This window comes from Epinephelus fuscoguttatus, linkage group LG19, assembly GCF_011397635.1.
Source record: "Epinephelus fuscoguttatus linkage group LG19, E.fuscoguttatus.final_Chr_v1".
NCBI classification, from domain to species: domain Eukaryota; kingdom Metazoa; phylum Chordata; class Actinopteri; order Perciformes; family Serranidae; genus Epinephelus; species Epinephelus fuscoguttatus.
The window spans coordinates 28,585,168-28,606,479 of NC_064770.1; the positions used below are offsets into that span (position 1 = coordinate 28,585,168).

The 21,312-nt window shown below is 39.5% G+C and overlaps 2 protein-coding genes and 4 gene segments (V, D, J or C); all 6 read right to left on the minus strand.

Annotated features, from left to right (window-relative positions):
- Window positions 1–21,312, minus strand: part of ighd (immunoglobulin heavy constant delta) — a 185,184-nt gene that overhangs the window by 91,099 nt on the left and 72,773 nt on the right.
- Window positions 1–21,312, minus strand: part of LOC125878734 (uncharacterized) — a 231,193-nt gene that overhangs the window by 59,871 nt on the left and 150,010 nt on the right. The window lies entirely within an intron of this gene.
- Window positions 5,247–20,400, minus strand: LOC125878756 (Ig heavy chain V region 5A-like). The segment is given in 2 exon segments: window positions 5,247–5,605; window positions 20,314–20,400. Coding segments are annotated over 2 exon segments (351 nt in total).
- LOC125878744 (immunoglobulin heavy variable 3-48-like) lies at window positions 8,758–9,305 on the minus strand. The segment is given in 2 exon segments: window positions 8,758–9,101; window positions 9,185–9,305. Coding segments are annotated over 2 exon segments (363 nt in total).
- LOC125878752 (Ig heavy chain V region XIG14-like) lies at window positions 9,644–10,279 on the minus strand. The segment is given in 2 exon segments: window positions 9,644–10,071; window positions 10,173–10,279. Coding segments are annotated over 2 exon segments (357 nt in total).
- On the minus strand, window positions 17,130–17,731 carry LOC125878760 (immunoglobulin heavy variable 4-38-2-like). The segment is given in 2 exon segments: window positions 17,130–17,457; window positions 17,539–17,731. Coding segments are annotated over 2 exon segments (342 nt in total).

Below are 21,312 nucleotides of genomic sequence, written 5' to 3' on the forward strand. Positions count from 1 at the left end.
GATTTGAGGCTGGTGACTTGATGAACTTATCCTCAGAAGCAGAGGTGACTCTTGGTCTTCCTTTCCTGGGTCGGTCCTCATGTGTGCCAGTTTCGTTGTAGCACTTGATGGTTTTTGCGACTCCACTTGGGGACACATTTAAAGTTTTTGCAATTTTCCGGACTGACTGACCTTCATTTCTTAAAGTAATGATGGCCACTCGTTTTTCTTTAGTTAGCTGATTGGTTCTTGCCATAATATGAATTTTAACAGTTGTCCAATAGGGCTGTCGGCTGTGTATTAACCTGACTTCTGCACAACACAACTGATGGTCCCAACCCCATTGATAAAGCAAGAAATTCCACTAATTAACCCTGATAAGGCACACCTGTAAAGTGGAAACCATTTCAGGTGACTACCTCTTGAAGCTCATGGAGAGAATGCCAAGAGTGTGCAAAGCAGTAATCAGAGCAAAGGGTGGCTATTTTGAAGAAACTAGAATATAAAACATGTTTTCAGTTATTTCACCTTTTTTTTGTTAAGTACATAACTCCACATGTGTTTATTCATAGTTTTGATGCCTTCAGTGAGAATCTACAATGTAAATAGTCATGAAAATAAAGAAAACGCATTGAATGAGAAGGTGTGTCCAAACTTTTGGCCTGTACTGTATATATTTTACTATAATTCACTTTGGAACATTCAGACACAATGATTGAAATGGCAAATGATTTTGTCCAATGCAACTTTCAAATAAAGGAACTATTGTTACTGTGCATAAATGAAAATCATTAATAACATTCTGATTTTAAAAAATGGTTTCAGTTCAGGCAGTATGATAATTATCTTGTCAGTGTGGTCTGAGATAGGCAAAACAACATTTCATGACTCCTGAAGTATTCATTTTTTTATTTGTCCTTAAATTTGAGATTTTGTGCACCATAGTAAGAACAGACAGACAGACATTTCTTCTGACATTCAACACATGTAAGTTGTTTGCTGTGTTTTTGTATTGTTTGGGATTTTTCCTTCTTCTCCTTTTTTGTCTGTTTTTTTTTCGTAATTCAAAATTACGGAAGCGCATCGTACAGAAGCGCATTGCATTCACTGGATAAAAAAAATTAGGCACCTTATCTTGTAATTACAAGAAAAGATCTCGTAATTACGAGAAAAGATCTCGTAATTATGAGATCAGGATCTCGTCTGCTCCAACCTCAGCTCTACCTGGTAAGTTAACAACAAAACAGCCTTTGTAATTGCTCAGTGTACTGCAGAACATTCTGAGATGAATCATTTTGTCCAAAAATATTAATTTAATTTCCCTATATTTTACGGCTTATTTATTTCGAAAATAAGCAGCATAATTTTCAAGTGTAATATGACATCTAACATGGCTAGCTTTTGTTGTTGTTGTTGTTTTTCATCTTAGATCCATCTCCATCCTCTGACCCATCCTCTGTGCCCACTGTCCCCTCCGTGTCTGCTGCAACCTCAGCTCTACCTGGTAAGTTAACAACAAAACAGCCTTTGTAATTTTATTTTATTTATAAACCATTTTTGTTACCTTGTTTCAGGTGCCACTGTTCATTTACATCATTATTCAAGTATTTGTTTTATTTTTTTAAACACTGTCTGTTTTTGTACATTTGCTGTTGCAGTTTAATTAAAAACAAAAAGAAAAAAAAATAAAGCAGATTGTGTTTACAGTAAAGACTGGTTTATTTTGTTACTTTTAGTTGGCCGAGATGACATTTGGTATCCCACTTAGTACTATATCACTTTGAATATTAAGTGTAAATCAACCCCAGGCTGCTCTTGTAGCTGAATTTGCTACCATTTCAGATTAAAAACCATAGATGGGTAAAACATGCCAGGCTGCTCTTTGAGGTTTTATGTATTGATTCTCTGTGTGGCCAGTAGGGGGAGTTGCTGACTTTGCCAAATATTAATTGAAAGATTTTTTTCTGCAAGTTTGTAAATCTGTTGTCTGCTTCCATGGCCTTAATCACTGTGGATTACAATCTAACTACAACAAAAAGTTCTCACCTCTAGTTTTACAAGTGATGAGTAGAACATGAAATAACTTATAGTAGGTGTGTGAATGATCAGTAATAGAGGGAATAGTAATAGAGGGCCCCAAAATCAAATTTAGCTTAGGGCCCCATGGAGGCTTGGGCCGGCTCTGATTGAGAAACAGCTGCACAGGAACTGAAACATGAGACAAACTTCAAAGTGGTGGCTCATATATTTATGAGTTACTTTTTTGTAATAATCAACACAGTTGACCTTCATCTGTGTTGTTGTGTCAGAAATCAAAAGCAGTCCTAATCAAACATCATGCTTTGTGATTTATATGTGTTTTAAATGTATTTATTTATTTGGTTTGTTATATTCATTTTATATGGAATATATATGAAAATGTGACACAGACCAAATAAAGACACATATATTCCTGCACATTTAGAGATGTAGCTACATTTCCTTCATATTCAGACACAGATAACTTTATTGCATCAAACTTTTATTATTCTCTCACATCTTTTTGGGTAATTATCTGCAGTTAAAACATAACAATGATCCTTTCACTGATATATGACCATAATTTCATCAGATATGAAAAACATCTGTATTTAAAGCATTAAGCTTTAGTTCAGTCCAGGGTTTGAGTATCAGTCAGTTAAGATCAGTGAGAACAGCAGATGAGTGTCTCCTTTTAGTAACAGAGGAAAGATAAACTTGACGCTGACTGCCCTCTAGTGATTTTATTAAAGAAACTGCAACATTAATTTCCACTCATATTCCGACTCTCTTCATTCCACATAATAAACAGACATTATTGTGTCTTAATCAGCAGAGATGTAAATGCAGATTGTTGTGCTGTCTTTGGCCCTTTTATGAACAAGTCACCTTTACTGTGTTTTTTATTTGTTAAATGCTTGATGAATGTACAGAAATACAAAAATAATTTATCAAGTAAGAGGATATTTGAAAAATAAGAGAGAAAAAGTGGCAACAAGGTTTGACCTCTTAAATATCTAAATGCTTCAGGAAAAGATTTTTTCCTTTCATATGGCTGTAAAATGTGTTAACTTCAAGACTGTATGAGGAAGTTGTTTTTATATAGAAAAGTCTTATTATTACGGACAATTTAGTCAGTATTATTGAGAGAAAAACAGAGAAGAGAAAATGTGATACAGAGACAACTGAATGATCCTAGTGATGGTGGTAAAAAGAGGAAGTAGTTTTTGTATGAGTCTCCTATTATTGTCTCTCACTGTGTCTCTCTGGCACAGTAATACACTGCTGTGTCCTCACTCTTCAGACTGTTCATCTGCAGATAGACTTTACTGCTGGAGTCATCTCTGGAGATGGTGAATCTACCCTGGACTGACTGGGTTTAATGGATAGGAGAACTGTCTGTGTGTATGAAAGCAATCCACTCCAGTCCTTTTCCAGGAGCCTGTCTGACCCAGTTCATAGGGTAGCTGCTGAATGTGAACCCAGAGGCTGTACAGGTCAGTCTGTGAGATTCTCCAGGCCTTTTAGTCACTGGTTCAGATTCTGTCAGAGTCTGACCATCAACACCTGTCAAGACATCAAGAAAACCATGACATGCAACACATTTACAACCTGAAAGAAAACCTAATGTGAAAATCATCAAAACTCTTCACCTGCCCAGCAGATAGTTAAAAGCAGCAGTCCTGTCCTATAGTCCATCATGTTAAACTGTGTGTCCACTGTTCTCTGTCCTCCTCTCTGCAGTCAGATAAGTAGAGGTGGAAGATATCTGAGTTTTGCATTGACTCCTCCTCACAGAAAAAGCCACAGTGCCACAGTGCGACCCTCAAGAATAAGCTTGTATAGCTAATAGATGGATAGGTGCAACATGAAGGTTCATTGTACAGTTAAGGTTTGTCTGACATGTTTCAATTAAACTGGTCTAAATGCCTTAAATGCCACGTTTCTGTCAGAGAAGAAGAAATCATGCTTGAGGTCTCCTCACTCTCTGTCACAGATGGTGACTGAGTCCTCTAAACACACACTCTTTGGTTTATAGACAGTAATGCTGAGAAGGCAGGGCAGCACTGTTCCCAGTGTTGTGCAGGCACAATACAGGTACACTATGGTACAATTATTCAAGTCCATTGTTTTTACCCTGGAACATTATGAATCTTATAATGATTGGACCGTCTCTATCGGGGTCAATTTACAGTTTATTTCCAAAGTGTCTGAGGAAATTTCTCTTCTTTCAAAACTACCTTTATTAGAGTCTCTGAACCAACTGGATATTGGTCTGACAGCAATAACGGCCAATATTCCAGGCGATCAGGTGAAGCAAGCAGATATGCAGCACACAGACTTCCTCGTCTGTCATTTTGGCTAATATCTGTAGACAGGTATTTGCATATGAATCTAGATAAACTGAGAAAGCAATATAACACAGAGTTCTCAGACAATAGTTGATGGTTTCTGAGGTTGCATTTCTGGCAATGCCATCCACCTCTGCACACTGACTGTTTTCCTGCCTCTCAAACATGATTGGTCAATACTGCTCAGACTACACACGGACAACAGTCTGACACAAGAACATGTCCAATACCCAAACTTGTCCTGTTGCCTACAGATTCTGTATACATATGTAGATCTGTTTACTAAGATTAAATGAGCTGTGATAAATGATAGTGACGAGTAAATTGTGTCTGTGAGTCGTAAAGATCTGTTCTGATGGTGCTGCATGTCTGTGCAGTATGTTGGATACATCCACACCATCCAACATGGTCGATGTTGAAGCTGAACTGATGTGAGCTCTTCTGTCCTCTCACTGACACACACACACACACACACACACACACACACACACACACACACACACACTGAATCATTGTAAAGATGAAATGTTCAGGTGTTTTTAGAGAAGGTAGAACTTGCATATCCAACACACTGTAGATTGTGAAAGAACCATCACCATGAAGTTGGCTAAACATTTTTGATTCAGTCACTAACACAGTTCTGATTCAGATGATAAATGTATGTTTTTGCAAAAAACGATATCAAGGAAGAGAAATTGGTTTTATTGGGAATAATTTCTACTGTAGTTCGATCACAAACTTTTGAAATCTAGTTGTGAGCTGAATTTATTCTGTAACTTTAATGTTATTAACAGACAATGCATTGTTATACTAGAGTATTTAGAATCCAAAATCTGTTTCTCTCTGTACTGTAATCATTAGTGGTCTGAGGGCTCCTCCTCTGGTGGCTTCATGTTACAAGTGTTCAGGCACTGAGGGGTTTTTGTTCAGGTCTACTGATGCTTTGTGTCACTGTGGCTCTCTGGCACAGTAATACACAGCAGTGTCTTCAGGCTGCACATTCTGTCCGTTTAGAGTCACTGTGTTGCTGGAAGAGTCTAAGCTGATACTGAACTTGTTCTTCAGTGAATCTTTATAGTGTGTGCTCCCTCCAACACGACTATATCCAATCCACTCCAGTCCTTTCCCTGCAGGCTGTCTGATCCAAGCTGTGTAGTGGCTGCCCACAGAATAAGAGACCTGACAGGTGATGGTCAGACGTTGACCTGGCTGCACAGTCACAGAGGCTGGCTGTGTCAACTGTTCACACTTCACACCTGTTAAAAAGAGAAAATGTTTTGTAACAAATGATCAAATTAACAAAAGAAGAACTGTTGACTTTGACAAATCCAGAGAGACTCACATCCAGCTGCCAACAGCAGCAGCAGAGCTACAGAGAACATGGTTTATGTTGAAACTGACGTGCTGTGAACTCCACTGACAGCCTGATGGGATGTTTTTATAGCTGAGTAACAAGGAAGCTCACTGAGTTTGCATAGAATCCAATGTGTGGTGAATGAGTGTGGATCAGACTGGAGCTATTTAGAGGAACCTGTTGTTATTATTAATATTTATCTTTTTATTTATTCTCCAGAATAAAACACCACAGTGTCTTTAGATAAGCTGCTGTGATTCAGCTTGGAATCTTGATTCAACTTCATCAGGATTTATTTTTCAGAACCTGCTTTTGTATAATTAACATCTGGAGCTTTTTCAGTTCATTGTTGCACTGACACTTTTTAAAATCTTGTTTTTATAATAAATATTCATAAACAAAACAAAAAATACTTAAAATTTATATTTCAACAGTTAATTAATGATGGATATTTCATAAACAACTCAAAGCAATTAAACCAGTCCAAAAACTGCATTTCTGTTTTTGCTGTAAATCATGTTATTAAATCCTCCACTAGCACTCATCATTTTGATGAGTGCTAGTGGAGGATTTGTGTTATTAATAAAGTCTTTAAGATTTATATTACTGATATTTATATACTTGGACATTTTCATTGTGGATAATAAAAGTACATGAACAAAAATCAGCATTGCAATAAATGTAATACAACAAAATGATATGTTCCCAGTGGTGATGATAAATAGAGGAAGTAGTTTTTGTATGAGTCTCCTATTATTGTCTCTCACTGTGTCTCTCTGGCACAGTAATACACTGCTGTGTCCTCGCTCTTCAGACTGTTCATCTGTAGATAGACTTTACTGCTGGAGTCATCTCTGGAGATGGTGAATCCACCCTGGACTGACTGGGAGTAATAGATAGGAGTACTAGCTGTGCTTATGTAAGCAATCCACTCCAGTCCTTTTCCAGGAGCCTGTCTGACCCAGACCATAGCGTAGCTGCTGAATGAGAACCCATGGGCTGTACAGGTCAGTCTGTGAGATTCTCCAGGTTTTCTAACTGCTGGTTCAGACTCTGTTATGGTCTGACCTTCAGCACCAGTTGAAACCAACAGAGCCACCATCAAGAGTGTTAGTTTTCTGTCAGCCATGTTCACAGTGTGTTTATGTTTCCAAATCCATGAATCCCCTTTTTAAATATGATGTTAACTGGATCCCTGTGAGAATTTGTTTACAGTAAGCTCCTCCTACATCACATTCTGCTTTCAAAGTCAAATTCAAGTCTCTGAACACATTTAACATGAAATAAAACATCATTTAAAACATCCAGATGCTAAATACGTTCAAAAAATTGTTTTCATGAAAGAATCCAGACTGAATTAACTGAGTTACATCATGGCTTCACTTCTGTTGACTTTTTAATGATTGTTAAAATTTGAAGTTGGATTTAGAAATTCTAAAATGGGAAAGAGAAAAGTAATGTAGTTATGATTTATATTGTTTTTATGTCATTTTGTTCCTTGAAACTTGAAGTCAAATTATGTAACATATCCATGGTCTGCAGAAACGTTCCTCTGGCGACTGGGCTGGTCACTGAATAAGCAAGATATGCCTATTTAATAATACGTAGAGAAGATAATCTGAGTTTTGCATTGACTCCTCCTCACAGGAGGGAGTGAATTGGATTGGACTGGTGTCTGTCCTTTGCTGTATTTGTCCCTGTTATGGCTCTATGAGGCCGTTTACACGTGGCCGGCTATTTTCATAAACGGACATTTCACCGTCTCCGTTTTCAAAGAGATCTTCGTTTACACTTACCCGTGTATATATACACAAGAGCATGCCAAACCTGTAGGTGGCAGTGTAACGAGAAGCTCAAGTCTTCCATGTATCCACTGTCACCATAGCAACATAGGTCGCACTCATGGGTCGCACGTTTGACACAGGCGCAAGTTCCGGCGCATACTGTGACGCCGGCTGCCTCTAACTCCGTCTATCTCCGTTTATCTCAGTTTACATGCAAATACGCAACCAGAGTTTTCCAAAATCTCCACTCTGGCCGGAGTTTTTAGAAAGACTCGTTTTCAGAGGAGAAATCTCCGTTTGCGTGTAAATGAAGGGCACAAATGAAGGAAGATGTCTCCGTTTGTCAAAATCACCGTGTACGTGTAAACGGCCTCTAAGTGTTCTGTGCTGCTGTCCCTTTCCCCTGCTCTGTAGATCTGCCCAGGTGTGCTGCATTAGTTAACGAGGTGCAGTGCACCTGGCATAGAGGAGGTGTTTAAGAGCTCTTGTGCCAGCAGCAAAGGAGGGAGGCCTCTGGTGTGGGGACTGCTGGTCCTGCTGCCTCTCAGCATGGGATTTTTGTTGTCTTGTTTGCCTGTTTTACCTGTAACAAATCCCATGGATTTGAGTGTTTTAAAGGTGTTTATGTGGTTATTTTGGGTGAGTGTTGGAGTTTTGTTTGCCCCATAGGGTTGCCTAAGGGTGGGGCGTAACAGTCCCTCATCTCAAAGGAACAGAGGACAGAGTGTTTTGTCTGAAACTTAATTATGGCTCTCTCCTAAATGATCAGCCCAGTGACCAAAATAAAATGTCAGCTATCCACAGAGACTTTACATCATTTGTACATTTCATGCATACCATCTCAGTAGTTCTAAGGTGATGTGATTTGTTTTGTGTGTGTGTGTTTTCAGATTACATATGAGCTGAGTTTCTCATCAGGAGGAGGCGTGGATGGTGGATGGTGTGAAACCTTAGTGAGATGGTTACGACGCAGCAGACAGCAGCAGGCTGCTGTTCAAGACCAACATAGCAATTTCTGTAACGGTAGATGGGGACATTTCCAGCCTTGGTTGTGGTGACAAAACAGGGTACACAATGTTTTCCTCACCATAACCAAGGTTACTGTGCCTAAACCTAACCACATGAAACCACATTGTGACGTACGAGTATTTCAACTGATGAAAACAGATGCTGTTAAATGAAAAACCTTTTAAGAGCAATCAGTAGGCTCAATACAAAAAAAGTGATACTTAGACAACTGAGTGTTCTCAGTGGTTAAATAGAGGAAGTAGTTTTTGTATGAGTCTCCTATTATTGTCTCTCACTGTGTCTCTCTGGCACAGTAATACACTGCTGTGTCCTCGCTCTTCAGACTGTTCATCTGTAGATAGACTTTACTGCTGGAGTCATCTCTGGAGATGGTGAATCTACCCTGGACTGACTGGGAGTAATAGATAGGAGTACTAGATGTGCTGATATAAGCAATCCACTCCAGTCCTTTTCCAGGAGCCTGTCTGACCCAGCTCATCTCATAGCCACGGAAGTTAAATCCAGAGGCTGTACAGGTCAGTCTGTGAGATTCTCCAGGCCTTTTAGTCACTGGCTCAGATTCTGTCAGAGTCTGACCATCAACACCTGTCAAATAAAAACAATAGTGTGAAATATGTCAGAAACACAATTAAGAACTATTTAAACTCAACATGAGGTAAAATCTTCACCTGCCCAGCAGATAGTTAAAAGCAGCAGTCCTGTCCTATAGTCCATCATGTTAAACTGTGTGTCCACTGTTCTCTGTCCTCCTCTCTGCAGTCAGATAAGTAGAGGTGGAAGATATCTGAGTTTTGCATTGACTCCTCCTTTCTGACTGAACAGTGTCCTCTGTTTAATTTCTCCTCAAAACATGTCTTTATTTTAAGGCTTTTGTCTAACTAAACATATTTTGTGTTGTCTTCTACTGAAGACAAAGTTCACATCTGTGTTAATATTTTTGATTTTGTTCATATTTCTAACCTGATGTCATTATTATCCTTGTTTGACTGTAAGTCACTTTCTAATATGTAAACATGTTTATTTACTTACTTGATTTAAGTTTCTTTTTTCATTAACACACAAATTATGGGATATTGCTACTGTGTATAAAAATATTTTCATAAAATCCTCAGTCTGTTTCTCTCTGTACTGTAACAGTGAGCTGGTGTTGAAATCATTAGTGGTCTGAGGGCTCCTCCTCTGGTGGCTTCATGTTACAAGTGTTCAGGCACTGAGGGGTTTTTGTTCAGGTCTACTGATGCTTTGTGTCACTGTGGCTCTCTGGCACAGTAATACACAGCAGTGTCTTCAGGCTGCACATTCTGTCCGTTTAGAGTCACTGTGTTGCTGGAAGAGTCTAAGCTGATACTGAACTTGTTCTTCAGTGAATCTTTGTAAGCTGAGGTGTATCCAACTTGTGCTGCTCCAATCCACTCCAGTCCTTTCCCTGCAGGCTGTCTGATCCAATGTGTGTGATGGCTACCAACAGAATAAGAGACCTGACAGGTGATGGTCAGACGTTGACCTGGCTGCACAGTCACAGAGGCTGGCTGTGTCAACTGTTCACACTTCACACCTGTGGAGGAAAACATGTTGAATATTGAATGAGTGTAATAAGAGTGAACAGTCAGTGTGCTGTGATCATACTGTCAGTGTCTCTGCCTCAGTGAGACTCACAGGATCCAGCAGCCAGCAGCAGCAGCAGCAGCAGAGCTACAGAGAACATGGTTGGTATTGAAGGTGATCTGATGGGAGCTTCTCTTCTTCTGCTGCAGCTGACAGCATGATATCAAGTCTTTATAGCAGACTGTGAGGAAGTTCACTTTGCATAGTGAAGGACACTGACAGGCTATAAAAGAAGGATGAACTGTCCTGTCACATGTAGTCAGAGCTTGGAATTAGGTTGTGAACATTTATTTTGATACACATGAAAGAAAACACATTTATGATGATGATATTATGAGTCAGATTAAAAACATTTACAGTCAGATCAACCGACTGTTTAATGTCTGCCTCAACTACATATGATAGATGAAAATTAAATATGCTGTCATCACTCATCTCCACTTTATAGATCACTGCTGTCGTCTCTCAGAAATTATTTTAATCAGACTTCAGAAATGTACCTATTGATGTACAATAGAGAAATGTGAACTCTCCATGGTTTGAGTATCAGTCAGTTAAGGTCAATGAGAACAGCAGATCTGAGTGTCTCCTTTAAGTCACAGAAGAGACAGAAACTTGACACTGACTGCCCTCTGGTGATTTTATGAAGGAAAAGCAACATTATTTTTCACTCATATTATGACTCAATGTAGATTCCACATAACTTACAAACATTAGTGTGTCTTCATTTGTAGAAGTGTAAAGTTTTTGTCGTGGTTTAATTTCAGTTATCATGTTGTTGTGCTGTCTTTGGTCCTTTTATTAACAAGTGGCTTTTGATGTTTAGAGTAAATTTTCCTTAGGAACAGTTTTCAGGACTTTCTGTATTGCAGGGACAAAGGTAATGTGTTCTTATATTCTTAATGTAAACAACATGTACAAAAAAAGAAAAAAAAAGTATAATATTTAAGAAATATACTACAAACGTATTTCATGCTTGGGCTCTGCCAGCCTAAAAGAAGTGGTGTAGGTTTTTGTACAGCTGCTCAACCAACTCCAGTCACTGTGTGTCTCAAGCACGATAATAAACAGCAGAATCTTCAGTCTTCAGACTGTTCATTTGCAGATACACTTGATCGACGTTGTTGTCTCTGGAGATGGTGAACCGGCCTTGAACTGACTGGGAGTAGTAGTTGGTGCCACCACCATCAGCAGCGATCCACTCCAGTCCTTTTCCAGGAGCCTGTCTGACCCAGTGCATCCAGTGGCTACTAAGTGAAAATCCAGAGGCTGTACAGGTCAGTCTGTGAGATTCTCCAGGCCTTTTAATCACTGGTTCAGATTCTGTCAGAGTCTGACCATCAACACCTGTCAAGATATAAGAGAACATAACATGAATTTAGTTGGTGCACAAATGAGAACTGTGTCAAGTCAAGATCAGGTAAAATCTTCACCTGCCCAGCAGATAGTTAAAAGCAGCAGTCCTGTCCTATAGTCCATCATGTTAAACTGTGTGTCCACTGTTCTCTGTCCTCCTCTCTGCAGTCAGATAAGTAGAGGTGGAAGATATCTGAGTTTTGCATTGACTCCTCCTCACACGGAAAGTACAATTACATTACTCTTTGATGAAAATAGAATGTGACTGAGTCCTGTCATTGGTGACCTGTACTGCGCCTCTCACTCATTGTTACCTGTGATTGGCTACAGCCCCCTGCACCCCTCAAGAATGAGCAAGCACAGCTATAGGGTAGATGGAAGGGTGAAACAGAAATGGATATTCTTCTTTGTCGGCATATTAAAGTCTTTACTGACATGTTTCAATCATTACAAGTTTTAGTGTTTAAAAATGTTCAAAAGTGAAAATCATTTTTTCACTGCAGTAAAAATACATTTATATATACATTCTATAACTTTAAAGTATTTAAAGTGACAAACACTTATAAAATGTAAAGATTGTTTCCCTCTTTCCCTTTAAGATAAGATAAGATAAGATAAGATAAGATAAGATAAGACATACTTTATTGATCCCCAGGGGAGGAATTCAATTAGCTTAAAGCCGCTACAAGGAACTTTTAACTGGATATGCAAAAGTCTCTCGTTTCTGCTGATGTTTGTGCTTGACCTACAACAGCAAATGAGACCATCGGTGTGAAGATAAGCTATTTCTATATAGTGTATATCCATAGGCCTACCTGAAGGAAACTGTCTCCGGGTTCACCCCAGGTCGCTTCCAGGACGAAACGATTTACGGCACTCAGACTGCATGTTTCAGTCACACAGAGAAAATCCAATCCTCGGGAAGTCAGGAAATCCTTCAGGATAAACGTTTTGTTTGCTAGCAATCTAGCATTTACTAGCTCAATCCTGGCAGGAGCCGGCGGGTCCACGGCGTTAGCTGTCCGGGGAGCCACACACAGAGGCCGCAGGTTGCGCAGATTCACCCTGAGCCAGCGGGGATGAGGAGAGCAGGGGCCACGGGGCTGGAACACCTCATCCGGGCCGACCACAGGTACCGGCCAGGCGTCGACAGTGTCCAGTGAGTGCCGAGAAATAAAGAGGCGAGGCACCGCTCCATACTCAGTCCAAGAAGCCGTGGAAGTGTTCGCCAAACAGGCCTTCAGCCTTACCTGCCGACCGCTGCGTTTACCCCGGCGGCAGTGGCGCTTACGCCGGAGAGGTGGAGCTGGGGTGCGGCAGAGGTGAGCTGGGATCCCCGAAAGGAGCGGGGACTAAGTTTTCCCATCTTGTTGTTTCATTCATCCCCAAAACAAACACATGCGCGAGCCAGGTAAGCATCTTTACGACAATACGCGCTAGAGCTCATGGGAAATGTAGGCTTCATTCCGGCAAAACACAACCGCTTTTGTCCACAGGGTCGCCAAAATCAACTCAAAATGAAAGTTCCTTGTAGAGGCTTTAAGAAGTGATTGGTCACCTCAGTGAGGTGGAAGAATGTGACAAAGTAAGACATAGTAAGACATAGTTTTTCCTCTATCAGCCCAAGAAGTGAAAGTTTGTCTCATTGCAGTATCACTTATTCATTCAGCTTTCATCACAATGTCTCTCAGGCACAAGAACAAACAGCAGGTCCTTTAGTCTCCTGGCTGTTTATCTTGTAATCTATATGAGATGGTGAGCAAAAAGAAAGTAAGCTCACAGTAGATGTGAGTATGAAGCTGTAGTTCAGGGTTTGAATGTCAGACAGTTGATATTAATGAGAACAGCAGATCTGAGTTTCTCCTCATCGTGACAGAGGAGAGAGAAACTTGACACTGACTGCCATCTAGTGTTTTTATATCCAGAACTGCAGCATTATCTTTCACTACAATGTTGTGTCCTGCTTCATATGTCATATAATAAATACATTTATGTGGCCTAAATATGTACATGTAGCATTTCTTTAATTCACACTGTACATTGATTTCAGCAGATTGTTTCACTGTCTCTGGCTGTTATGTGAGGTAGTAGTGATGACAGTAACATAATTTTTGTTTAATTTATGTGTTTAATTGTTGCTAGATAACATTGTTTCTTTAAGATTGTAGGAAATATTGATCGCTACATAATTTATAATTTATTCTGTGGCAGCATTTATTAAATAAATGCTCGCCAACATTCTCCATCATTTTGTATGAAAAGTTTGATTGATAAGATTCATTTGGGGTTTGCATTCTCCACCATTACATATGTAAGATTTGTTTGATCATAAACAGTTTATTCAGGTGCCTGCATTTTTCACCATGAATACTGTAGGGTTTGATTTGCTCAATATTAGCAAAAAGTGACATTAATAAGAATTATTAAACATAATCACTTTAATTATTCGTCCAGCGATATGATTTCATAGTCAGACTAATAAGACCACACCTCTTGTTCATCAGACAAGAATGTTTAACGCACTTTGGGGAAATTATTAATTATCAATTCAAATAGAGCTCAAATAGCCAGGATCTTTGCACCCGTAAAGTGACTGAATGTAATCCTACAGAAAACCAAGACGACGACTTTATAGACAAACATTTATTCTGAACTACTGACACAGGAGACCAAGACGCAATACAACTAACAACAAACAAGACAAAGAGTAAATTCAACTATGAGCGGAATGAAATGAATACAGCAATGCTAATGAATGAATGAAACAATGACCAGAGTGAACCAGATGAAGCAGTGAGCAATGGTAAGATAATTATCAGAGGAAACTTTGACATGAACTGTGAAAAGCACCATTTAACAGCTGAGAGGCATGGGAAGCAAAAAGGGAAATATCTGAAAACTTAGGGGAAATCCTAGTTTTATCTAATGCTCCCTACCATACTTATTAAACTACGCATCAAACCCCAGCACAGGAAAATTATGTTGTTTCACTTGAGTTGTAGCAGACCAGAAAGAAGATGCTCTGGAGGGGGAAGAGGAAAAAGCAGCGCTGCTCCATGGTGTGAACCGCTCCTAGTGCTGTCTCACAGGGCAGCCTGCTCATCTGGTCCTTCTCTTCTCCTCGTTTGAACTTCTTGGAGCTTTTGGGCACTTTTGGGCGTTCTTTAGCCCACACGGCAACTTTGGCTTGGGTGAGCTTGGCTCTCCATGTCGGTCATCTTCACACACCCAGTGTGGGCATGCAGGAGTCTGCCTTTCTTCAGCCCTGACCTTGTTGGTCCAGGACGCACGAGTTAGGCAGACCTTGTGACATAAAGTTCTTTCTGTTGGGTTTTAGCATGTTCAGCTCTGCTCAGGATGCAATCAAATTGCCCGGCGGGCCATGCTGGATGGGGCCCAGCGTGGCCCGCCAGCTTCTCAAAAGTTCTTCTTCTTCTTCTCTTTTTAACTTCTTTAACTTCTCTTACTCCACAAGACAAAAAGTCTCTTCTGATCTTACAGAGTGCCAAAGTCACGCCCCTTCCGGTAGAGCTCATGGGACCTTAGATCGGAAAAAATATGAATGGCAGTGAATGGGGAGAGCAATGATATCTTTTGTTCCCGTTTGAGTTGCGACATGAAATCTAAATATGTTGTGAATGAATTTAAAACATAAATTTTAAGGTCAAGAAAGTCATACTTTGTGGTAAAACTGTTGAGATATGATCTTTTTAATTAGAAAGACTCAAGAGTACACAGGAGGAGGTCATGTATGTGACGTCATAGCTTTCGTTCACTTCCAGGAGCTTGGCCTCCCCGCTGAAATTCCACTGTTTTATGATTAATCGATTTATGATTGAAGATGTCTGTGTGTTTTGTGCCAGGTTGCAGTCACTCCAAGCTGCTGAAAGCGAGCCAAGGCTATGACGTCTAATTACGTATTTTTCAAAAGCTTATATCTCAACAGTTTTATCACGAAGTATGACTTTCTTGACCTTAAAATTTATGTTTTAAATTCATTAACAACATATTTAGATTTCACGTCGCAACTCAAACGGGAACAAAAGATAATATTGCTCTCCCCATTCACTGCCATTCATATTTTTCCCCAATCTAAGGTCCCATGAGCTCTACCGGAAGGGGCGTGACTTTGGCACTCTATAGTTGTTCCAAGGGGTTGAGACTGGCAGGCAGGCTCTGGTCTCTGCGCTGTGATTGGCCTTGCCAGCTGTCTGTCTCAGGCTGAGTCCAGTAGGAGCAGTCACTGTCACTGGCGGGACATTTCACTCCTCCCCTCCTGTACCTTTGCTAGTTTAAAGTTTAATTTTCTTTAATTGCTTCCTAGATAGTTAAGCTTGGAACATTTCTAATGCTTCCATATTTACCAACGAGGCGCTGTCTGCGATTGAATTGTACCAAACACACATTGTCTGCAACAGGATATTACCAACTTATGAATTTGTGGTCAACAGACACTACTAATTCAGATTTAAATGTTATACATGGTAATCATGTTAAAACATCATATATCTTCATCTTCTCTCTGTACTGTAACAGTGAGCTGGTGTTGAAATCATTAGTGGTCTGAGGGCTCCTCCTCTGGTGGCTTCATGTTACAAGTGTTCAGGCACTGAGGGGTTTTTGTTCAGGTCTACTGATGCTTTGTGTCACTGTGGCTCTCTGGCACAGTAATACACAGCAGTGTCTTCAGGCTGCACGTTCTGTCCGTTTAGAGTCACTGTGTTGCTGGAAGAGTCTAAGCTGATACTGAACTTGTTCTTCAGTGAATCTTTGTAGTCTGAATCTCCAGTATATTTTCTCCCAATCCACTCCAGTCCTTTCCCTGCAGGCTGTCTGATCCAAGCTGTGTAGTAGCTGTTCTCTGTAACTACTGATTAGTTCCTCATTAGTTCCTCAGTAACTACTTGAATTTTGTGTACCTTATTGTAAAGTGTTACCACATCATATGTCGTCTGGTGTCTGTAGGGATGAATGTATCCATGTAAAGGGATCACAGTGTTGCAAAGCTGCAGAAAAATAGTCATATAACTGTGGGAAATCATTGATATGTCTGGCAGTTGCATGTCATCACCACTAGACTACACTAAACAATGGGACATTTTCCACCATCCATTTTCTAGTTGAAACTTGGCATGTTTCTGTGACATGCAGTTTAAATTTGCAGCAACATTACTGATGTGTGCTGACTGTACTCAAGTACAACCTGTAGGTCTGTTGTTCTTCTTGCCTTCTCAGAGAGAAGATGTGAATGTTTATTGTCAACCTTCACTGTGCCAGTGATTCATTAGCAACAATAATCCAACAAACACTGGTGTAAGACAAAGAAGGAATATGCTGAAAATGTGGTTAATGATGCACATCCATGAAAGAATGCTGCAGTATGTAACCTGACATACTGCAGTGCATTTCTTAATGCAGCATGTAAGTAATGGTAAGGAATATTTATTTATCTCTTAACTATGTGATGTATCAGTTACAGTAGTGTTAGAGTATTTAAACTGAGGACGATAGCTGCGATTAGATTTATTTAAGAGACATTTATACAAACGAAAGCCTGCTTCCCTTTTCACTTAACGTGTTGAAATCATTAGTGGTCTGAGGGCTCCTCCTCTGGTGGCTTCATGTTACAAGTGTTCAGGCACTGAGGGGTTTTTGTTCAGGTCTACTGATGCTTTGTGTCACTGTGGCTCTCTGGCACAGTAATACACAGCAGTGTCTTCAGGCTGCACATTCTGTCCGTTTAGAGTCACTGTGTTGCTGGAAGAGTCTAAGCTGATACTGAACTTGTTCTTCAGTGAATCTTTGTAGTATGAAGCTCCAGTATATTTGCTCCCAATCCACTCCAGTCCTTTCCCTGCAGGCTGTCTGATCCAAGCTGTGTAGTAGCCAAGAGAATAAGAGACCTGACAGGTGATGGTCAGACGTTGACCTGGCTGCACAGTCACAGAGGCTGGCTGTGTCAACTGTTCACACTTCACACCTGTTAAAAAAAATAATTGTAACAAATGATCAAATTAACAAAAGAAGAACTGTTGACTTTGACAAATCCAGAGAGACTCACATCCAGCTGCCAACAGCAGCAGCAGAGCTACAGAGAACATGGTTTATGTTGAAACTGACGTGCTGTGAACTCCACTGACAGCCTGATGGGATGTTTTTATAGCTGAGTAACAAGGAAGCTCACTGAGTTTGCATAGAATCAAACATATGAAGCATCAATGTTGGTCTAACTGGAGCCAATAGAAGAGTCTGTTCAGTGTTATTATATCTGCAGAGTGACAACAAATCACCTCTGCTTTACATTTGATCCATATTCCAGCATTTGCATGCAACCATTGCTGACTTTGTTTTACTGTCAATATTTTGTATCATCTACTTACTGCATTTATGAATTCATTTACTGCTTCACTTACTGTACTGACATGATTACTGTATTTGCTGTACACAGACATAAAGTGACAGCAGCCAGAATCATGTCAATTAAATAGTATAAAAACTTCAGTCTGATGCGGCTGGTTTGAATAAATTCTTTTTAACAGTTTCAGTGTTTGTAGTTGTTGGAAAACAGCTGCTCAGGAACTGAAATGTTTCACAAACTGCAGTAAAATAAATATTTCAATGGCGGTGAAAACTTTGGTAGTTTTTACATTTCTGAGTTACTTTTTGTGTTAATCAACACTGATTACCTTCATCTGTGTGGTTGTGTCACATATATATGCACATTCCTTTATTGCAACAAACTGTCAGTATTGTCTCACATCTTTTCTGGATATTTCTCTGCAGACACAATAATAATTCTTTGATTATTATATTAATAGAATTTGAATATGAAAACCTCTCTATACAAAGTATTAAGCTTTAGTTCATGAGCTAGTCTTCTTTACTGTGGTGTCTTTTAGGTTTATGAATAATATTAATCAGTTTTCAGGTCTTTATAATGCAGGGACAAAGATGAATTCATGGTTTCATACAGGAAATGTTTCTAATGGAAACTATAGGATATCAAAAGACATATAATACAGAATATAAGAATTAAAAACATGATGTAATGTATTTTAATGTAAATAACATTGATACTAATGATATAAACAAATACATCATAAATTCTCAATGCTTGTGCAGCCTGGAAGATACTGTAGGTTTTTGTACAGCTGCTCAACCAACTCCAGTCACTGTGTGTCTCGAGCACAATAATAAACAGCAGAATCTTCAGTCTTCAGACTGTTCATCTGCAGATACACCTGCTGTCTGCTGTTGTCTCTGGAGATGGTGAACCGGCCTTTGACTGACTGAGAGTAGTAGATGCTGCTACTGCTACTACTGATATGAGCGATCCACTCCAGTCCTTTTCCAGGAGCCTGTCTGACCCAGTGCATCCAGTAGCTGTCAAAGTCCAATCCAGAGGCTGTACAGGTCAGTCTGTGAGATTCTCCAGGCCTTTTAATCACTGGTTCAGATTCTGTCAGAGTCTGACCATCAACACCTGTCAAGACAAAAAAGATATGCATGTTGTTCATTACTTTGGTAGCTCAATTGAAAATATGTCAAATCAATATCAATAAAAATCTTCACCTGCCCAGCAGATAGTTAAAAGCAGCAGTCCTGTCCTATAGTCCATCATGTTAAACTGTGTGTCCACTGTTCTCTGTCCTCCTCTCTGCAGTCAGATAAGTAGAGGTGGAAGATATCTGAGTTTTGCATTGACTCCTCCTTTTTAATGAACAGTTTGTTCTGTTATTGTCCCTGTTTTACTGTGAGTCACTTTGTAACATTTCAACACATTTATTTAACATGGCAGATGCTTTTGTTCAGTGTGACTTACTAATAATGGAATATTGCTACTGGTGATAAAATAAATTAATGAAATAAAAATCATATATTTTTGCAAAATTGGTTTCAGCTGATAAAGTATGAAAATCACCATGTAGGCTTCATTTGAGATGAGCAAACAATATCTCATGTCTCTTTACCTTTTTTTAAGTTAAGATTTTGTATTGTATTCTTTTCAAGGGAAACTGACATCCTACATGTTTTCAGTTGTGTTTTGGCCTGCAGCTTCTACTGGCTGGAATCTTTCTTGTGAAAAATCTAATGCACAGTTTTATTAGACCAAAAAGAATCACTTCTACCTTGATAACAATTCAGCTGCATTTATTCACTACTTGAAAAACTTATGGCTTAACAGTTCATAAAAGTGCATATTAGTTTTTATCATGATAAATACATTGATGTATCAGTGATTGTCAAGTACAAGTTTTTAAACTGATGAAAAGAGCTGCTATTAAATCAACCTTCCTCTTAAATCCTTAGACTGTTTCAGTGAGCTGGTGTTGAAATCATTAGTGGTCTGAGGGCTCCTCCTCTGGTGGCTTCATGTTACAAGTGTTCAGGCACTGAGGGGTTTTTGTTCAGGTCTACTGATGCTTTGTGTCACTGTGGCTCTCTGGCACAGTAATACACAGCAGTGTCTTCAGGCTGCACATTCTGTCCGTTTAGAGTCACTGTGTTGCTGGAAGAGTCTAAGCTGATACTGAACTTGTTCTTCAGTGAATCTTTGTAGTGTGAAGCACTGGTGTCTTTCATTCCAATCCACTCCAGTCCTTTCCCTGCAGGCTGTCTGATCCAAGCTGTGTAGTAGCTGCCCACAGAATAAGAGACCTGACAGGTGATGGTCAGACGTTGACCTGGCTGCACAGTCACAGAGGCTGGCTGTGTCAACTGTTGACACTTCACACCTGTGGAGGAAAACATGTTGAATATTGAATGAGTGTAATAAGAGTGAACAGTCAGTGTGCTGTGATCATACTGTCAGTGTCTCTGCCTCAGTGAGACTCACAGGATCCAGCAGCCAGCAGCAGCAGCAGAGCTACAGAGAACATGGTTGGTATTGAAGGTGATCTGATGGAAGCTTCTCTTCTTCTGCTGCAGCTGACAGCATGATATCAAGTCTTTATAGCAGACTGTGAGGAAGTTCACTTTGCATAGAGAAGGACACTGACAGGCTATAAAAGAAGGATGGACTGTCCTGTCACATGTAGTCAGAGCTTGGAATTAGGTTGTGAACATTTATTTTGATACACATGAAAGAAAACACATTTATGATGATGATATTATGAGTCAGATGAGTCAGATTAAAAACATTTACAGTCACATCAACCAGCTGTTTAATGTCTGCCTCAACCACAGATAATAATGAAAATTAAATATGCTGTCATCACTCATCTCCACTTTATAGATCACTGCTGTCGTCTCTCAGAAATTATTTTACTCGGACTTCAGAAATGTACCTATTGATGTACAATAGAGAAATATGAACTCTCCATGGTTTGAGTATCAGTCAGTTAAGGTCAATGAGAACAGCAGATCTGAGTGTCTCCTTTAAGTCACAGAAGAGACAGAAACTTGACACTGACTGCCCTCTGGTGATTTTATGAAGGAAAAGCAACATTATTTTTCATTCATATTATGACTCAATGTAGATTCCACATAACTTACAAACATTAGTGTGTCTTCATTTGTAGAAATGTAAAGTTTTTGTCAGGGTTTAATTTCAGTTATCATGTTGTTGTGCTGTCTTTGGTCCTTTTATTAACAAGTGGTTTTTGAGTTTTTTTGTGTGTTTAATGTTTAGAGTAAATTTTCCCCAGGAACAGTTTTCAGGACTTTATGTATTGCAGGGACAAAGGTAATGTGTTCTTATATTTGTGATGTAAACAACATGTACAAGAAATGATTAAGAAAAAAATGTATAATATTTAAGACATATACTACAAAAGTATTTCATACTTTGGCTCTGCCAGCCTAAAAGAAGTGGTGTAGGTTTTTGTACAGCTGC